At 44.6% G+C, this 20,190-nt stretch overlaps 1 protein-coding gene across 5 annotated transcripts in view; it reads right to left on the bottom strand.

Annotated features, from left to right (window-relative positions):
• Nucleotides 1-8,123: 8,123 nt before the first annotated feature.
• Nucleotides 8,124-20,190, bottom strand: part of ebf1a (EBF transcription factor 1a) — a 53,018-nt gene continuing 40,951 nt past the window's right edge. Inside the window, exons 11-17 of one of the 5 annotated variants that reach the window (XM_026189121.1) lie at nucleotides 18,317-18,405; nucleotides 14,912-14,977; nucleotides 14,169-14,331; nucleotides 12,444-12,623; nucleotides 10,640-10,837; nucleotides 10,329-10,397; nucleotides 8,124-9,135 (exon numbers count right to left, since the gene is read on the bottom strand). In XM_026189121.1, the coding sequence (XP_026044906.1) occupies nucleotides 10,330-10,397; nucleotides 10,640-10,837; nucleotides 12,444-12,623; nucleotides 14,169-14,331; nucleotides 14,912-14,977; nucleotides 18,317-18,405 (764 nt within the window). In that variant the 3' untranslated portion in view covers nucleotides 8,124-9,135; nucleotide 10,329. The other 4 variants (XM_026189112.1, XM_026189131.1, XM_026189140.1 and 1 more) reach the window with 4 other exon arrangements.

Genomic DNA, 20,190 nt, shown 5'->3' with positions numbered 1-20,190 from the left:
GTTTGTTTTAATATTTTAGTGGTAGCTGCATTTTTTTCTTTCTTTAAAAAAAGTTTTTATTTTAGAAAACTCTTTCCAACTTTACCAAAGACTGCAACTCCCTGTTTCAAACATTAGACAACTCCATTATTTATTTTGGTGTTTTAAAATCTTGCTCTTTAATCTTTGCTGTCTTTGCTGCAAGGAGAGAAAGTGGTGAAAATAAAAGCTAAGATTGCAAGCTATTTTGTTTTGAATCTAAACGGTCTGTTCATAATAGAGTTTGAGGGGTCATGCAAACTGAGCGAGTTTTCCAGAAGAAAGAGCAAAATGAAAGGGCACTGGGAGATGTTCCCAAAACACGGAAGAAACCAGAGACGACGAGTGAGTGTTAACCGATCTGAATGTAGCCTCAAGGTGCTAGCTAAATCTGGTAAGCAGCCTTCTTTCTACACATCCCCTGATTTTTGATGTTTTCATTTTCACATTTGAGAAGCTTGGGAATTTATCAAAGTTTAAGCAGCTCTGTCAAAAAATACCAAATTATATATATATATATATATATATATATATATATATATATATATATATATATATATATTTTTTTTTTTTTCCCAACCAATATGTAGAAGTATTCCACAAGACCTCTTAACACACATTAAAAATGGAAAAGCACCATTTTAACTTTTACATATACCTGTTGTAATCATTGCAAATAATGTTGCTATACAATTTCGAGATATTAGAAATAGTTAAGCATTTTTCTCTTACTTGAGAGGAGGATCCAAAAGAAAATTAAAAGTAGCAGCAACAGTGGTGGGCCTGGGCTTTTCACAAAGTGAAACATAAAGATCACCCCTCTCCTGACTCGAGTCGTTTTTGAATTGTCTCAAAGTCAGTGAAAGGAAGGGGGCATTTCTCGTTTTCCTCTTTTCCTCCATAACGTGATCTTGTTGAAATGTCCTCTTTGTCCACAGCAGCTCCTTGGTAAAACAATCCACGGTAAAGTCAGAGCGTGTGGTCGTTAACTTCCCCTGGCATAGCAGCCTTGCTTTTATAGGTGGCAAAAGCTACTAATCCTTCAGTCCAATATTTACTTAGTCCAAGTTATGCTTTCCTGGACCCTAGCTATGCATCTCTCCTGCTCCCTGCTTATATATTCTTGGCCCTTGATGTATTCCTGGCTCAGGAAACAACTTTTAGTGCCCCGCAAGGGCTGAGTGAGAATTGACAGTGTGTGCCAGAGTGAGAGCGAGAGGTAGGGGGCCTGTTTTAGTTCCACTGTGTTTGTAAGGTCACTCAGAGTACATCTGTATGGAGTGGGAACTCACTCGCTTTCACTGTCACAACCACTCACAACAGCCATCTGTAATGCTGTTATGTGGAGCACTGTGTCCCTTTGTCCCTTAAACACGCGCACGCACACACATGCGGCACGCAATCGCGCAAGAGGGCACGCGCGTGTAAGCAGGCACACATTCGAACCCGAGCTCGCACTCTGGCGACGTAGCCTTTCACACGACAACAAATGAACCAGTGCAAACACACATTAACATAATGCTAAGCTGTAATTGCGAGAGCATGTGTTTCTAATGAATAAGTTGTTTTAGGGGTTTTATTCCGCTCAGGCTGTCAAACAATTCGCCCGTGTTTTGAAATATAATTGTGGGGACTGTAAGAGTTTCGAAACCAAACCAAAACATTGCCGCGATCCCGGTTTCTAATGTTTCTAATTTGTTAAAATATGCTGAGTGAATGACAAAAGTAGAAGTCGGACCTGCCAAGAAAAACATATCAGAGGCTGGGCCATGTGGAAATACAGAGACTCTTTTAGAAACATGATCAATGTAACCTTTGTTACAGGAAGGGGAGGGAGAGAGAGAGAGAAGACGTGGAGAGGAGTGTGGGAGGCGAGGAGAAAACATACAGAAACAGTAGGTTCACGCTTGTGTACATGTTTATTTATCACCATTGCCACAGTACTGTGCATATAGTTGGGACAAGCTCAGAAATTAAAGTGGACAGTCTCGTTGTGCATATGTGCCACATACTGATGCGAGCGCTTTCCTGTGGTGAACAGATGATTTTCCGTGTGGACAGGATATGTTAGAAGGTCGTTTTCACAATGCAGAGAGGAAGAAGAGAGAGGAATTTGAGTGTTTACAGATGGAAAGTATATCTTCTACTTCTCATTTATGCTTCTTCAGTTCCAGTCCGAGGAGGAGGAGGGGGAAAGGATGTGTATCCCTCCCTCCTCATCCCACACTTCTTACCCAAAACTAACATACAGCCTGGAAGTGGGCTGAAGAGTGGATGTATAAGTGTGTGTGTTGGTAAAGTGGGGAGAGCAAATTTCATATGGCTGCAGAGCATCTTTTTTTTTCTCTTTTTCCCCCCCTGCTGCTCCCTGCTTCTCTTTCGCTCTCCTCTCCTCCTCACGTATCTGTTCCTCCGAAGAATAACATACAAACCCTCTGTGAAAGGATTCATGGTTTATTAAACCAGAGGTCCTTTTCCTGTTTCAACACTGAGAAGAAAAAATAAATACCACAGTTTGTTTTCTCTCCCTCTAGCTTAGTCCTCTATCTATCTCTCTATCTATTTTCATGCATTTTTCCCCTTCTACCTTCCTGGTTGTGTCCATCAATCTTTAAACTTTGCTTTGAGAATATTTTACCCTGAACTTTCCGTGCTCTGGTGACGTGTCTACTTCTTGTTTCGAGTCTTTTTCATCTCCTGGGCACCAATCAGCCACACGGACCATTAAAGTGGAGTGTGTGACCGCTGAATGGGTCCCACTAGTTTACACCCCGTGTCTGCTCAGTCACTGTGGGTGTGTTACAATGAGGACAGACTAGGATAACTCAGGGTAATGTATTGTCCTGGCCGTGCACCCTGACAGTTCCCCCTGCCAGTGCCTGGTCATTCATTACTGCTAATTTGACATGTTTACGGACCCCCCTCCTAACATTACATACTTAAGGCAATCGACTGACCTTAAATGGAAACACCTACAGCCACGCGGCGTATCAATACCAGATGAGGATGTTTGTATCTGTGTGCTGGGTGTGTGTGTGTGTGTGTGTACCTGTGATGCAGCCAGTGCATCAATACTGAGTTAGCGGTTAATCTCAAGGAGCAGGTAAGTTATGTCTGCAGAGACAGGCTCCAGCATTACCTGAGTAAGTGTCCTTAATGCAGCTAAGAGGTGAACAATTCAGAATAATGCAGGAAGTTTGTGTGTGTTTAAGGTAGGAGGGAAGGGAGGGAGGTGTGTGTTTGAGTGTGTGTGAAGGGAAAGGTGAGAGATTAGACCTCTAAGAGGCCATATCTGTTTTGATTTGAATCACACTCTCTCTAATTTCCCCTCTCTGTTTGTGTTTTTTTACACATTCAGCACTTAAATACAGTGTTTTGTCATTAAACGGCCAATCTTGCGTTCGTCTCTCACTGATACACAACATTAATCACCAATTAGCTTGTCCTGTGACTGGCCACCTCTCTCATTACAATATGATAGAATATAATGGTACTTAATGATGCTTAGGAAACATAATTAAATGAGTGAGCTGTAGAACATGTGGAAGAACCGCGGTGCATCAATCAAAGACGACCCTGTCAATCCAGCGCTCGCCGAATGTGTGCGCCTGGAAAAACAGAGGGGTGTGTGCGGCGTGCCGAAACCGCTGGCCTCTATCATGACCTCATTAGGGAGAAATGAAGGGTGGACGTGTCCCCATCACAAGATACCATTGGTGCTTCAAAGTGTGAATGACATTAACGTGTGACTGTCTATGCGTGTGGGTGAATGTCAGCTGGTCTATCTATCTGACTGCACCGGAACAGATGAGGGGGGTGTACAAAAAAAAAAGGGCCATCTCTCTGAGGTATCTGTTTCTAGCTCTAATTAGCATGTGAATAAATGGAATAAATAATCTATATTATTTATGGATTTGCTTTTATCATTAATCAACATAACAAAAAGCTCGTCTAATGCGCTCGCTGTAGTCGCCACTGTACTGTCAGCTGGAGGGGGGAGAAAGAGGGAGAGGGAAAGCAGGAGGAGGAGGGTGGTGGTGGTGTTGGAGGGGCAAATAGCTTATCTTTTGTTTTGGTTTTTTGCTTTTTTTTTTTTTTTTTTTCATTTTAGTAGAACAATAAAGATAAGTGTTCTACATGCTTGCTTAACACACACAGTTCGCCGGCCTCCTCCCCTCTTCCCTCTCTGTGTGCCGCCAGTGGTGAAATCCATCTCTCTATCTCTATCTCTCTAACATCCATTACATACCCCAGCCCCTCACCTCCCTACTCATTAGGCCAACGCACAGTAAATTAGCAGCAGCAATTACAGGGAATATAAAGCACGGGCTCTGCTGGGCTCCCTCTGACAGGTACCACACAGATCATAGACAGACACCCACAGTCATCGGGATAATTACTGTGGGAAACGACCACACACCCTCGCAAGCGGGCGCGCAAAACCCGACTGTGAGTACACACTTGTTCGAGGTGTGCTCAAATATGGCAGGCGTGTTCGTGCGCATGCAGGAAGGTGCGCACACGCTCAGTAAGTAAGGCCGGGGATGGCTCTCGCTTCCCGTTGCCTCTCTGCGTCTTTCAATGATGTCCATTGTGACTATTTTCCAACACAGAATATTATTAATATTCATCCCTCCTCTCCTTGTGTTTTGTTCGCTGTCTAAGCCTTGCCTCCATTCTGAATATCCCCCTACACACACACTCACATCCTCTCTCCTTTCCATTTCTTTCCTTTCCTCTTCTTTATCCGAGATCCCCATGGGGACTCCTGTTTTTCTTTCAAATACATCTCTCCGCTCTTCCTCCCTTCATGTGTCCATGCAGGGAGGAGAATGAGAAAAAAGAAGGAGGTGGAGTAGGAGAGCGAGGAATGTGTGCATTAATATATTTCATTAGGGTACTAGTAGCACAGAAGCTCCTGAACAGCACCTCTCTTGATGTGCGAGGGCTCTGCCGGCTCTATCCAGTGGAGTAGTTCTCCAGGAATAGCGTCTTTAATGTTACGTCTCCAGAGGGCTGAGGTCTGCTGGCTCCACGCTGCCCTCGGCCTCCCACTCCTATTGTCCTCCTCCCACACTGACCAGTCTATCTGGGGCCTGAAAAGCAGCTGGAAATAAAGAGCAAAATGCGTTCACCTTTTGTCTATGTGTATTTATGATTTATGAGTGTGTGCGTGTTTCAGTGTGTGTAGGTGTGTATATGTGCTGCACTGCAAGCTACATTTAGGGGAAGCCGAATCCCTCGGTGCAACGCGGCATTGGTGCTCGGCTTGCTAATCAAAAACATTAGGCTCCAGGATTCATTTTCCTCGGGACTAAGTGTGCAACCTCCATAATTCAATATCCCACCTCTTACTGCTAAATCATGCACGCCGCCACCCACTTTACTGTTTGTCAGCAAACTATCAACTCTGTTATTAGACTTTAGTAGAGAGAGGAAAAAAAGACTGTGTGTTGTTATGAACCTTTAGGCAATTAGGGAGGCAAACACACACAAGCGCACGCAGTGTTTACGAGCCCTTATTTCATCAGTACTTCCAGGTCGTCTTGCTTTCCCCCCTCACCGCCCCTTGGTGTTGCGGAAGCCTCCAGTTACCGAGGAGACCCTGGAATACTTTGAGGTCAGCAGAATCCTGGGATCCGCTGTTTTCACGAGCTAATCCAATCGCAGCCTTCTAAATTAGATATGCAAAAAATAAAAAAGAAATTAATTTTCTGCTGATGACCGGGTATGCAAATGATGACTCAATTATGGTGGGCTGGTGCCTTTGCAATTAATAACCTTGGAATCATCATTAACTAATATGTTTAGGAGGAAACTTGTCAGGCTAACCATGTTCACCATGCCATCAGTAATGTATTAATGAATTAGATTCATTAGTGAAAGGAGCCGAGCAGGGGAAAGGATGCAGGCCTGTTTCTGACCTGTGGAATAAGCCGTAGCCGTTCCTCCTCTATTCTTAGTCAGCTGCCTGTCAGCTAATTGGAGAAGGCATTTTCAGTGAAAAAAAAAAAAAGCCCAGAGAAAACCGGTAACATAAAATAAATCAGGAATGAGGCATATTTTGAAATAAAAGGACACCTGACAAAGTCACAGACAAGAGGTAACTTTAATTCAACATTGTGAGATTCCAAAAGTTATCTTACAGCTCAATTTTCATCAAAAACAATAACAATCTATACAGTAGATTTTTTTTCTTCCCTTATATCATAGAGCTGTTCAGTGTATTTGCAGTCAAAGACAAACAGAGGAAAAAATAGACACCAGCTATTTGGTTTGCATCTTCTTCTTTTTTTGTTGTTTGTTACCTAAATACAAAAACTTTGTCACCCATTACTGATACTCATATTTGGGATGGAACTTTTGCTTACAAAGATGCCATTGTATGACAACAGACCTCTGTAGTTCATTTGAAACAGATATGCTGCGGCCCCTCCCGCCCTGGCCCAGACCGGCACAGGCACACAAGTGCCTGAAAAACACTCGTCTGTCAGCAGGCGCCTCTGTTAAAACTGTCCTTTCTACCCCCTTAACAAAACCAGGCTCTAGAAAAGAAAAAGCAGAGAGAGAAAAAGCCCTATTCTCTGTCCAGCAACAGCTTGAAGACACACGGCAGACACGAAAAAAAAGAAAAAAAAAAGACTACAGAAATGTCTGATGGGCCAAGGAGCTCCCTTTTGTGGTTCATCACATGTTCTTTTTAGTCTTGTTTAGCTTGAAATGAAGCTGTATTGTCCAAAGGCCAATACAGACGGTGAAGGACTGGGGGCTGGGTTGACTGTCGGATACTGGAGTCAGACCTACGACTCTGTGTAGAGATTAAAATTGTGCTGTGGCAGCGCTTGTCTTCACTGTGCGCCCCTCTGTACTACAATAAAAACAGCCATGTGTTGTCGTACTGTTGTGATCCTGTGGTTGATGAGAAATGTCACTATCATGCTGCCAAAATCATTAAAAAAAAGCTACATAATTGCTACAAAAAGTGTTTCTCCGAACGTGCAGGAAGCACAGCTGAGAAAGGCCGCTCCGACTTGTCCTTCAAAGCGTGCCATTGCTGCAGTATTATAGTACATCGGGGTGTGTGTGTGATTGTTGAATTATGGCTCTTTGTATTCTAGTCTGGCTTTACCACCAAACAGAGTGGGTTTGTGCTTTGTCCCCAAGTTCTCATGAATTCCTCTGTGGCAACAGACAATTGTGGTGAGGGTAGAAAAACTGTACACATGATTGAATGAAGAATGGGTTTGCATTGTTAAGGCATCTAGACTGCTGGTAAAGATTACAGTGACAGAAATAAAAGAAAGAGTATATAGATACAGTATGTAAGCAGGCTTAAATAACATAGGGAAGAACAGAGGAGGAGGAGGAAGAGGAGGGAGGCAAAAAAGAGGAACACAAAGAAAGAAAAACAGAGCAATTTGTTTGTTCTCTTGGTTTTCCACACACATAAAGAAAGAGTCACTCAAGAGAAGAACCCATGCATATTATCAGTTCAAGAACAGTATCAATCTGAAAGCCTCAGAGTTCAAACAAAAAGATATAGATTTACAGTATATATTAATGTGTGTTTATATTCTTAAAAAATCTACTTCAACGAAATACTCTGAATAGGATGCTACTTTTTTTGCCGTACAATAAACATTTTCATAAGGAAAAAAAAAAGATTTTTTTATTAACTTACAAATAATACAAAAATAGACAATGGCATGTTTTGAATCAACAAACAGAAGCATGGCATACTGATGCAAAACAACATACAAAAAACAAAAAGGAACAAAGATTTAAAAAAAAAGTCACATTTAAATAGTGAGAGACAACAGCAAATAATGAAACGAAACACTGCGAAAAGTGTTCACTTACTGTATTAAACTTACACAACACAACTAAACGAGGGTGAGAGTCAATGTACAAATACAAGGGATAAATACATTATTTATAGGGTATTTTACAGGGATCCCCTTTTTGTATCCAAACCCATGTTTCTCATGTTTAGCAAATGAGATATTGACAAGACGCAGTAAATCTATCTTCTGTACTGAGAAGCTGCCTTAAGACATTTAATGTTTACATTTCAAACTAGAGCTATCGCAAAAAAAAGAGTAAAGAAGTGAAAAAAACCCCAAAATGAACATTTTTTTTATATATACAAAAATATATCACATATATCACGCATTTATTCTAATTTGATATTTGCTAGGCTCCTTCAGTTACAGTGCTGGCTGGACGCACACACATCCTCTGGCTTTTCAAGTCTTCACTAAAAACCTCGTCAGTTTTGGCTAAATTCTCATCGTCACCTTGTCTTCACATGTCAAGCAGAAAAAGCATATTGCAAACAGCTCTATCCTCACAGTTTTATTAAAATTCAAACAAACCAACCAAAATGAGAGAGAGAGAGATTTAAAAAAATAAAATAAAATAAAAGCAAGGCGTGATGTTTAAACAGCTTGGGGCAGTTTTGCTAGACAATTTTTAAGATTTATTGGAAAATTAGCAGCAAAATCAATGGTTGATTTTCTATTTTTTTCTGTGTTGCTGAACTTTTTTTTTCCTTCTCCATTTGGCCACTGTGTCGCTCTGCGGTTTTAGAGAGGCGGAAACGGTAAGGAAAGCTCCTTTGTTTGTGACTGAAGTTATTGTAAACTTCATGGCCAAACCAACACTTCGCTGTTGTTTGTGCGAGTTATGGATTGCAAGGCGGCGTGGGGGCCTCCAGTAATCAAACCCAAACCTTACAGGCATAAACACAAAGATAAATAAATGCTCTTTTCATGAGGTCAGTGTCACACTGTGGGCAAACTATCAGTCTCTATACACTCCATCCAACATGGTGTCAGAGAAGCTACACTATTTCAACCAAGAGGGAAATAACATCACAAAAGGTTCATATTGTCCCCTTTTTCTTTCTCTCCTATCGCCTTCAGATGAAATCCCAATGGAAAGGCCTGAGTTTAACAGAGTCCTGCGTCTTTATCTTGACTTCCTTCACTTTAGCTCTGCAGCATAACAGAGACTCACCAGACTCCGCTACTGTCTTTTTTTTCCTCTCAACATTCCCAAATCTCCAGCTATCCCAGATCCTCTACATGGGTGGAACGATCATCCCGGGAATCGCTGCTTTGTGGGAAAAGAGGGGGAGGTAGAAGGAGTGAATGGGAGATTGAGGGGTAAAGAAAGAGAGAGAAAGGTCAGTCATGTGATTGCTGGGTTTCATCTGTCATCACAACAGTCACATAACAGCAATGTGCTCCAGCATCTGGCGAACAAAGACGACTCTCCCTCATTATCTCTTCATTCCGAGGCCCCAGGAATCAAAACATTTCCCTCCGCCGCTGCCGCTGACTTGGCCGCGCATCGACAACATTGTTCAGCTTCTCACAGGCCTCCTAAACAGCTTCATGCAAGAGCTGCCGCTGTTAATTGTTAACAGCTACATGGTGCAAGCCTATTATGTGCATTATGGAGAATGACTCAAACGAGAGGGTGGGGAGAGTATGAACTGATGTGGAATGACAGAGGTGATGAAAATTAGGCTCAAACATGGAAATGAAATCCATGAGATATACTCACATCTTTACCTCCGTATAGCACCAACTATTGCACCTCCGCCTCCCCACAAGCCACCTCCCCCCATCACTCCTTCCCTCTATCCTGTTTTTTTTTCTTACACAGAAACCATCACAGATATAAATTTTTCATATAACATATTGGCTCCTTATTGATTTCCCCCACTCTTCAATCCACTAATTCCCAGGTTATTTCCTAAGTGTCTCCCACTTGTTGGGATTAACAGAATGGTGTGTGCATGTGTGTGTGTGTGTGTGTGCGCGTGTCAGTGTGATCAGAGCATAGTGGCCATTGGCCCTTAGGTCACAGTGGTCAGAGCTCATCAACGCCGACGAAGGAAGTGAGGAAGTGCTTAGCTTGGGGCTCTGATAAAGATTCCCATCCATCATTTCTCTCTCTCAGGATCTCAGCACCATACAACATCCTGCCCAGACGAACAGACCCCGTGCCGCATTCGATGGAAATGAGAGAACAGAGTGACCCGTGGTGGCATAACGACCTCCCTTCACACCCTCCCCCCGCAGACGCACCAACTAGAGGACGGGCAGGAAGCAGGAAGTGAAAACAGGAAATATAACACATATGGGGTAGCATGATGACTATCTGACAAGTCAAGAGTGACAAATAAAAACAGAAACGAGAAGGAAGGGCAGGGCAGGATGGTGCAAATGAGCGGTCTGGGATAGCGTGGAGTGGAAAGCCAAAACAGAGAAAGAGAAAAATGAAAGCGAGGAGTAACATACTTCAGGAGAAGGCCAGGCCCTGCAGAGAGCTGGCTGATGAGTACTTGCTAGAGTCCACAAAAGACTGATCTACGGTGAGGAAGGAGAGTGGAGGGAGGGCCAAGAAAGGGGGGGAAAAAAGGAGTGGAGGAAGAAAAAGGAAAATCGAAGGAGTAAAAGTGAGACGTTATCATAGGAGGTGAGGAAAAGCAGGATTAAAGCTTGAGGGTGAACAATTCCTAGCAAATATTTTTACTAAAACTTTTTACTGTGCTCATACTGCAAATTTCAAATTCATCAGCAAGTTAGCGTGAGGCTACTTAGCGGCTTACCTTGCAGGCTGTTAGCATTAGCGCTGGTGCACGTGGGAGGAGGGGAATTCTGGGGTCGGACAACGGGGGCAAATGCGCTCTTCTGCTTGACGGCTGCAGACACCATGTTAGCTGGAGAGAAGGAGAAGATGCCAGAGGAGCTGCTGCAGTTGGAGGGCAGGCTGGTCGACGACGCCATCGTCGGGCTGGACGGGACGACTGAGGGAAAGAGAGAGAGATGGGCAGGAGAGGGTGTTTTAGGAAGGGGCGTCATAGGTGTATGTCAGGGAAGAAGGACAGGAAGGGACGACGATGGCAGAAAGGGGGTTAGAGAGAGGGCCGAGGGCAGAGGACAGGCAGATGGGACGAACAGAAGGGGACTGGTCAATGGATGATGGCAGGAGGGGTGACATGTTGTTTTCAGATCAACTGGCTCAGACTTGTTTTGCTACCTGTTGTGCTGTTAAGCAATTATTTGGCAAAGAGATTTTCCATATCTTACACAAAAATGTGTTTAGTTGGAAAATGCTGAAAATGGCCTGAGGTCGTTTTTCCCCCCTTCTGATCAATCTGTTTTGATGACTCATCCTGTGCTCAGGGGATGATAAACATCTCCTCAGCAACTTTAGGTACTGTAACCTGTAATGTGTTTTCAGGGCAACTTACAAACAAAGCTCCCACACATCTACTTTATCACAGATATTTATGCTAGAGGTTTTAACCAACAAGGTTTAAAAAATTAGAATACATAAGCAATATGCTTGCCCACTGGCTCTTTGCATTTTAACTGCACATTAGGCATCATTCACCACCTTAAAAGCACTCTAAACAGTTGTTAACCATATGTCATGTAATTTAAGGGCTAGATGTGGATTTGTACTTTTGGGACATCCCCTCTGGAACGGTGGATTGAAGATTTCAAATGCAAGATAGAGAAACTTTTTGAACATATTCATATCTAAAAGAGCTTCTCAGTGCTTCTGAAATGAAATCAAAAGCTTTGTACAAGATAGCCGTTAGCTGGATTTACTGTGGCCACTGTAATTCACCCTCATGAGAGGCACACACAGCCAAATGACCCAACTCTTCACAATCCAAATCATGTCCTCTGACATCATCCCATCCATCCACTTCTCTCGGGTTTGTCTTTTGTCTGCTAATACACTAAGAGCATTTCCCCCTTCAGTGATTTTACAATCAGCTGAGCCGTATTTCACCTGCCCTGTGATATCTGCTTCTGCCTTTATTGTTGTTATTATCCAACACTTAGCTTTTATGGCTCTTCCTGACAAATCCTTGCAATAAAGTCATAATCCATTTATGAAGGGGCCTAACTAATCAATTAATGAAAATTGGACCTACAAAGGCAGGCCGAGGGGCCATTGATTGAAAGTGTCTATGTGGGGCCGATGAGCCTGTTAAAATACTTGTTAACACCCAGGAATCAAAGAGCTGAAATGGAATTGCTTCTCTAGCAATTAGTTTATTGATTTAATCAAGAGTCTTTAATGTAGAGGGTGAGTGTGTGTGAGCAGAGGTGGTGTGTGTGTGTGTGTGTGTGTGTGTGTGTGTGTGCACGTGTGTGTCGAGGAGGTGTTGGGACGTGCTAGGTGATCTCCTCCCCTGGCCAATAAAGCGGGGATTTGTGTTTGACTCTGCTCTTAAAGAAACAGATGAGCCAGCTGAACTGAAATACTTTCTCCTGTCGTGTCGATTCTTGTTTCCTGCCGTGCTTCTCAGTTCCTCTCAGAGATGTCTTCTGTCATTTACAAAATGCTGATCCCCACCCAAACTTTCAGCTCTAGTATGCACTGTATTTACTCACTAGCATAGGGCGAGTTGCCTGCAGATCCATTGAGGAAGTTGGGTGAGGTGCCCAAGGTTGCCATGCCAGAGTTAGCGTAGCCATTCATGCTAGTGGAGACAGAGCTGTAGCTACTCTGCTGGGGAGTAGAGCTGGGGACATAACCATGAGGGGACACACTGCTTGTACTCCTACTGAAACCTAAAGACAGAGAAAGAAAGGGGGATGGAGAGTGTTAGAGGTATAGCAGATGGCAGGCATACCAAAACAAGAAAGCCTACATGCAGCTGCTGCCAAATGCTCCTTTTTTCATACTAATGGACATAGCATTACAAGCCAGAAGAAATGTTTTGCTTTTTCTTAGAAAAATCTTAGACAGCATATGGGAGAGAAAAAAAGCAATGAACAGAGTGGAGGAAGAATGATATGAGAGGGATATAGCCGCACCCCCCCTCCAACGCCTGAAACAAGAGGACTATCACCCTGCTGGCTCCTCTTCAGAATTAGATATATTGATAAGGCAATTAACGGTAAAAGGCCTTGGCGGCTCTCTTGTAATTTACAAAGAATGAAGCTAGTATTTCTGACAGGACCTTTCATGCTTTACAGGGGCAGTGAACAGAAGGAGAACAATGTAAAATGGAAGACTATAAATACACACTGATCAGCTACAACACTAAAACCGCTGACGGGCAAAGTGAAAATCATTGTTTCACTGCAGTGTTTTGCTGTGAAGCCTCGGGTACTGCCATTCATGTGACGTGGTAACGCCCACCTGCACATTGCCCTGCACGACGGTGTGCCCTGCCTGCACATGAATGGTGCCCAATCTGTTCACCCGGCCTTCAAACTCTACAGGATTCAGGAACATCCCTCATACACGGATGCATCACTCCACATCACAAACTGCCAACATCCCAGTACCAGACACCACAGGGCACCCATGGGTCAGAGCTGCTTTGAAGACACAAAGTGAGCCTACACAATATCTATACAATATACAACATGATAACATAGGTGGGGGAAAAATGGCTGGAACTGAACATCTGAAATTTCCACTCTCTAGTGTGGGGATGTCAAAACGGATTTTACTGAGGTGATTCTGGCTCCCGGGCTTTATGTTTGACACCCCTGCTCTAGTGTAACAAAGGCTACTCATCACAAGTATTGTCTCACTTCTTCATCACTCTGCTCCTCCCTGATTAAGTTTACATTTTCATCTAATATGAGGGTGAAACAAACGATAGGTTAAAAATGTTTCCGGATGAAAATGAAGGGCAGAGGAAGCGCCTTGGAATTATTGAGTTGCATCCAGAGGCTGGTCCATCCACTCTCCTCTGGTTCCCCCGATACATGTGATGAATCACCACTGACTGCACCCACATCTCTCTCTGTCAGACAGGGGCCGACCCCAGTCTAATATACACACCCCTAGGACCCACTCATATTTCTCCATCGTACTCCATCCACGGCTTTCTTTTTCTCCATTCTTCACTCTCTCACCATCTTTCTTTCAAGTTTTCCCCGTTTCTTACTGTCACCTCTCCTCCTCCTGTCCTCCTTTTTCACACTTTCTTATTTGCTCCATGCTCTTAAATCACTATCTCTAAATTTCCCACATGAAAAATAAAATGCCAGTTGCCCCCCCCCACCCTGCTGTCATCCCTAAATGGACAACAGCAAATAAACATTTTTTCCTTTTCCCATGACAATAGGCCAGAATTGTTTCCTGGTGTGTTTGCTCACCCTGATTGGCTGTTTGTGCCACCTCTGACCCGGTGAAAGAGTTTACTGCCATCATGCCAGCATGAACAGAGCTGCTGCCAAGACTGGCTAGCTGGTTGTGCCCTCTTGGGACTGTTGTATAGAGGGCCTCCGCGATATCCGCTGCTCGTTTCAGAATCATCTCCTGACGATGAGGAAGGAACAAAAAAAAAAAAAAAAGAGTGGTGGTCAGTAACAGAGAAGAAAAGAGAAGAGAAGAGGGAAAATATACCCTTGATGTTGGCTTTGTAGCCTGATAAGAATGCTAGATCTCCACTCAAGATACTGCACATGTAAATCTAGCAGAGCTGAGTGGTTTTTATCAGTTGTCGCTGGGAGTGGTGGGATTGGTTCAGTAAATGGAGGAAAGGCTCATTAAACAGACACATCAGATCTTTAGCCTGCCTCTTCCTCCCTGTTTTGGGTTTCCATTCTTCCTCCTTCAGACTCAAGCCTTAATGCCACTCCTCCTCTTCAACTGCCTTCTGCATTCCCTCTAATCTCATCTCCACCCTCTGCATTGATAAAAAGCTCTAACATAGTCTAGCGTGCATGTTTGTGGGTCCCAGATCTTGCGCGAACACGGCAGGGTGCTACATCGCCAGCAGAGATAAGCGCCTTTGATGCTGCCACTTGGCCCGAACCACAAACAAATAATAATGTCTAATAAGAGATATTGCTGTTTGTGTTTTTGTCTGTGTGTGTGTGTGTAAGAGAGAGTTTACCTGGTTATTGTGAGGCATCCCGTACAAGGCCTCCACCAGATCTGCCGCTCTCTTTAAAATCACCTCCTGCAATCAAGCGCAGACAGAGGAAGGGGGATTGATCACAAGTGTGGCGGCTCAAAGAGTTCAGTCACTTTTATTACATTTCACTCCTTGCATTATGCTGTGAATGCAGAACAGAGAGAGTGTGAGGGAGAGGAAAGGGGTAGACAGAGGAAGGGAGAGGAAGAGAAATGGGCCCATCCCAGCACTTTGTTACTAGCTGGGCAGTTTGGGAGAGCAGAGGGAAGATACTGTTATCTGTGAATAAAACATGAGCCTATATCTCTCTATCAGTCAACTATCTTCCACATCTTCTCACTCTCTCTCTCTCCTCTGTCGCTGATGGATCACGAACCCGCCGCACATGATCACGCATCAATCTCATTTAACACAACATATCATCAGGTTGACGGCTATACAACTCTCCTCGTCAGCCGGGACACACCCGTCTCCTGCCCTGTATTAACCCTGGTAATGATCCGAGTGAATAGCCCTGTATCCACTTTGTGTGATAAATGTAGAACATCATTGCTCAGGTGAAAACCGCCGAGTGGAATTTCCCACATCAAACATTTATCCTAACGCAGCTTCTCCGCACTCATTTTCCACCGCTTACAACCCTTTCCCTCCTCTCTCTGTCTCTATTCTTTTTTCCTCCCTGAGTGTATGAGTGTGTGACTCCAGGCAGTCTTTATATATATATGTGTGTGTGTGTGTGTGTGTGTGTGTGTGTGTGATGTCGACACCTACAGTCCTACAAAACCCTTTTTAAAAGTTAATGTGCCGGGGCCAGGATATATGCTGGAGGCGCGACAACCAGAAAATTGCAGCCCCCTCCCCTCCAACCTTCTCCTCGTTTCTTTCTCTTCCACTCGCGCACACTCACGCTGTGCGTTATACTCTCCTGAGTGTATCCCTCGCTGTGAACAAGCCCCGGAGCATGTGTGCTCTCTGTTCCGTGACACGCCGCCTTTCAATCAGACCTCATATTGCACACACACGCAAACACACACGAGTGTAACCGCACACGCAGCCATGCACATGTGGAGGCTGTCGAGCACGCCCAGGACATGACGAGAGGGTCAGCAAAGCAATAAAGATTGTAGAGCGCTGTCCGAGGTGCTAAATTCACTCAATAATGGGAGCGCTGCCTCTGTGTTAACCTCCCATTACTAGCACTATCTGGGGGAGGCAGAAAAGGAGGCGAGGGGAGGAGGAGGGTGAGAGCTGGGAAGAGGGGAGACCAGAAAGGAGGCCTGTTTGAGGTGATTGAGAGATGTAGAGGCCCTAGGAAGGTAAGTGGTTCTTTAGTATGTATGCACTGCTCCTCGCTTCCTTCTCTCTGCTTTTCCTCGACGCCCCATGCCTCCCAGGGATTGCTAGATAGTTAGATGGATGGATGAAGGAAAAAGAGAGGAGGAGGAAAAGAAAGCGGGGGAGGAGGGGAAATGAAGGAAGTGCGAGGCATTAGGACATGAACAGATCTGCAGTTGGAGTGTAACGGTGTTCCGGGAGCACTCGTGCAACATCAGTCTCTTTATTTAATTTTTTTTTTGCCCCTCTCTGCATCAGCCATTCTGCTCGTTCTCCTTAGGTCTATTATGTGCGTGCATCTCCTCATTTATAATTCACTCTCCCCTCACCTGAGCCTCCGAACTACTTTCACTTGCCCCCCCCCCCCCCCCTTTAATCACTCTCTCATGCTCCTGTGCCCTGTCTGTACCTATCAGTCTCTCGTTAGCGAAGGGATCTGTCCAGTAGCTAAACGCGATTAGGCAGCGCTCCAGAGTCATTCTGATAAACAGATAAATGTGGTTAGCGCCATGCTGCCTCCCTAGCCCTGCTGCTGTAAGGGGAGACCATTTCCTGGGCGCAGGGTCTCTTCCCGTAAAGTCAGGCCCACAGAGACGTCAACAGGAAGGGGAACCTGATCCAGAGCAGAGCCTGGCCTCGTCTGGCAGGGCGGTCACTCATTAGCCAGCCCCAGACCCCCAGCCACACCGCAGCCTTAGCTAAACACCCTGCAGTCTGGCTACCCAGCAGTCCCCGCTCAGTCTGACTGCCTGACTATTCTACAGCACAGTATGGGGCTGTTTTCAGCTGGATCACTGGATCATTATCGCAACATACAGAGATAGAACAGGGGTTGGTATATATCCTGCCTATTCTCTGCACGCTGTATGTGTATTGGGGGTGGGGCGGGTTCGTCAAAGTGCCAATATATTGGAATATATTATAGTCCCAGTCAGTTGAATCTAGTTTAAAGACCCACCAAAGAACAGCCACACAGAGGCTTGTGCCAAGGTAGCTTTGAATGGACATTTGTAGCTCAAGAAGTTGCCAGCATATGCCCCTCTCCTGCCCCTCTCTAATGATTGAGGCCAACAGTTGAGAGAGAAGCGTGGTCAACAAACTGTTATTACCTCAATAAAGGCACAAATCAATAGAGCTGAAATGAACAACCAGGCCTGCCAGCTACCGCTGTTCATTTAGAAGTGAAAGAGACACCGCCAAGCGAGGGAGAAAGAGGAGGAGAGGAAAAGAGATGGATGGATACAAAGATATTTGGAGAGATACGGGGGGTTGATAGGCTAAAGACCAGAACTCACCGGGACAACTCTTGTATCCACCAGACATGACACACAGTGAGGACAAGTGATTTCTCTATCTTCCTTCTGCATCTACCTGTGCTCTCCATCTCTGCCTGGTGGTGACTTCCCTCCACTGAGTGTGTGTGTGCGTGCACATGAAGGCATAGAGAAGTCTGTGTGCATTTCTGTGTGTGTGTGTGTGTGCTGCATTGTGGATAAGTGTGTGTGTTGGAAGTAATAAAGTCCACCCGGGGTTGACTTCGATCCACTGACCCAGCAGGAGGTAAGACTGGACAGCTATGATGGATCACCTAACCTGCTTCTGCCTCTCTCTTCCTCTCTCTCTCCCCTCAACCTCCTTTCCTCTCTCTCTCTCTCTCCCTCTCTTTTCCTCTCTCCATCTATCCCCTTTCCTCTTCCCACTTTGCCAGTCCAAATGACCTTATACTCAGTGGAAGGATGAATAGAGTCGCTTGTGCATTCATTGCACAAATAAAGTGTTTGTTTGAACAGAAAATGACCATGAACATGTGGTTAAATGTTTATGTGCATAGTGCATAGTGTCATGTATGGCCTACTGTCTATAGCGCATGGTTTGTTCCTCTGTCTAAGAGGTCATGCTGTCCTTGTGCCATGTATATCCTACGTACTATGAAACTCAAGAGGTTTTCAATACATCTTTGTACCAGTGTTACCAAGACAGATTCTTGTGAATTTATTGTGCTTGGCAACTAGTGTGAGCAGACACATGAGAGGAGCAGAGGCACTGTACCTTAGGTAATCTCTCTTGATCTCCAGGGTGTCTGGGAATGACCTTCTGTAACCTCTGGAAGCCGTAGTCTATGGTTGGCTCGTTCAGCGCTGAGCAGGAAGTGGAGGGAAGCAGGCAGAGAGAGAAAAAAAACATTTACAGCTTGATCCTTAATGATGAAAACACCTAATGTTCAAAAGCACCAGAGAAGGTACGGCGGGAGAAGCAAGTGACAGCAGACATAACTGAATCCATGAATATTTCAACATTAAACTAACCACGCTGAAAAATGTGGGTTTTCTCTATTAGGTCTGGTGTGTGTCTTTGTTTGCCTGTGATGTAATAAATCTCTCTCTGTCGCCCGCTTTGGTGGTTAATAAAAAGACTGTCAGGAATCAGGGAAAGTGAATGTGTGTGTGTGTCCTGTGGTCTTGCGTTGATCAGCGACTAATATAAGCAATTACAGAGCTTGGTTCCAATATAACAAAGGCTTGATCGCTCCAGGGAACAAGCTAAACACACACACACACACACACACACACACACACACACACACACACACACACACACACACACACACACACACACACACACACACACACAGTCAGATCATCCAGGCAGCAGGGAGAAAGCACTCTCTGCATGCTGTGGTCGTGCTTCGGTAATTGAATATGAGAAGGTTTACCATGAATATTTAAACATTAGAATAAATACAATGAAGATCTGAGGCTTATAGTACAAACACTTCAGAGGAGGATTGTTGGATAAGTGCTCTCTCCACATAATTCATTCCTAATGTACTGTCTCTCCCTCTCCTGTCTTTGCGGGCTGCCTCGGGGAGTCAGGGCACAGTCTTGACAACTTTCCTGCGCTACAGCCTTTAAGACGCTGCTTCCGGACAGAGTTTGAAACAGTAAATGTGCGCTTGTATGGAAGAAAAAGAAAAGGCGCCATTGCACGTGAGAATCGCCTGTATGCGTCTGTGCCGTCCGTCTGTTTCCCCTGTGGGTCGCAGCTTGGACGTTTCCTGGGGGCTGATGCCCTGCTCGCCTCACATCTGAGCAGCCAGGCTGACTAGGCGGCCCCCAGAAAAAAGGCCCCTAGAGGCTATGAGTACAAGCTGTCCTGCTGGACCTCCAGTGACTTCACCACGGCTCCTCCTGAGCCCGCCCGCTCAAACACACGGACCGAAAAAAACAGCGTGCGGGAGCGAGAATGGGTGATGCTCTGTTTTGGCAACACAAATGTATTTGGACAGCTCTCCCAGTGGAGTGTTCCAGCGATCCATAAGAGTGAATGAAAGGAAAGGTGAATAGCTAGAAGCAAAGACAGCAAAGAGATGGAAAAGTCGAAGTAGAGATGCCAGAGGCTGGCTCAGCTTACAGAGAATGACACACATTACAGGGCCAGCTGGTTTGCTGATAAAATAAGCCAAAACAATGAGGCGATCACATGCAACAAATAAAGTATGAATTATTTCCGAGGACAAATATTTGACATTACTTCCCTATTCTCTGATCTCTCTAAAGCTTTAAGGAGGATTTGCCCTGGATTAGGCCTTCAGTCTGAGGAAGGGATTGTTCCGACAACATCCTCTCTTTCGTCTCAGAGGCTTTTGTTTTTATGATGAATTTTTTATCAGTTCCCCACAATGTGCCAAATGAGCCTCGAGTGAACAATAGCATAAAAACCCAAGACATACATAGATACCCCTATTACAAATAAAGAGACAATTTTGGTAATTGAGAGAGGAAGTGATATTGTCTCTGCTCGTTTTCAAGGACCATAAACCAGAAGACGAGTATGTGGGGGACAACGCACATCACTAACTATCTGTCTGTGCCTCTTTGGGGATTGTCTTATTTTTTTTATGCCCTTATATCCATGCTCAATAT

Source organism: Astatotilapia calliptera, chromosome 2, assembly GCF_900246225.1.
Source record: "Astatotilapia calliptera chromosome 2, fAstCal1.2, whole genome shotgun sequence".
NCBI classification, from domain to species: Eukaryota; Metazoa; Chordata; class Actinopteri; order Cichliformes; family Cichlidae; genus Astatotilapia; species Astatotilapia calliptera.
This window is presented reverse-complemented; position numbering and strand designations above follow the sequence as displayed.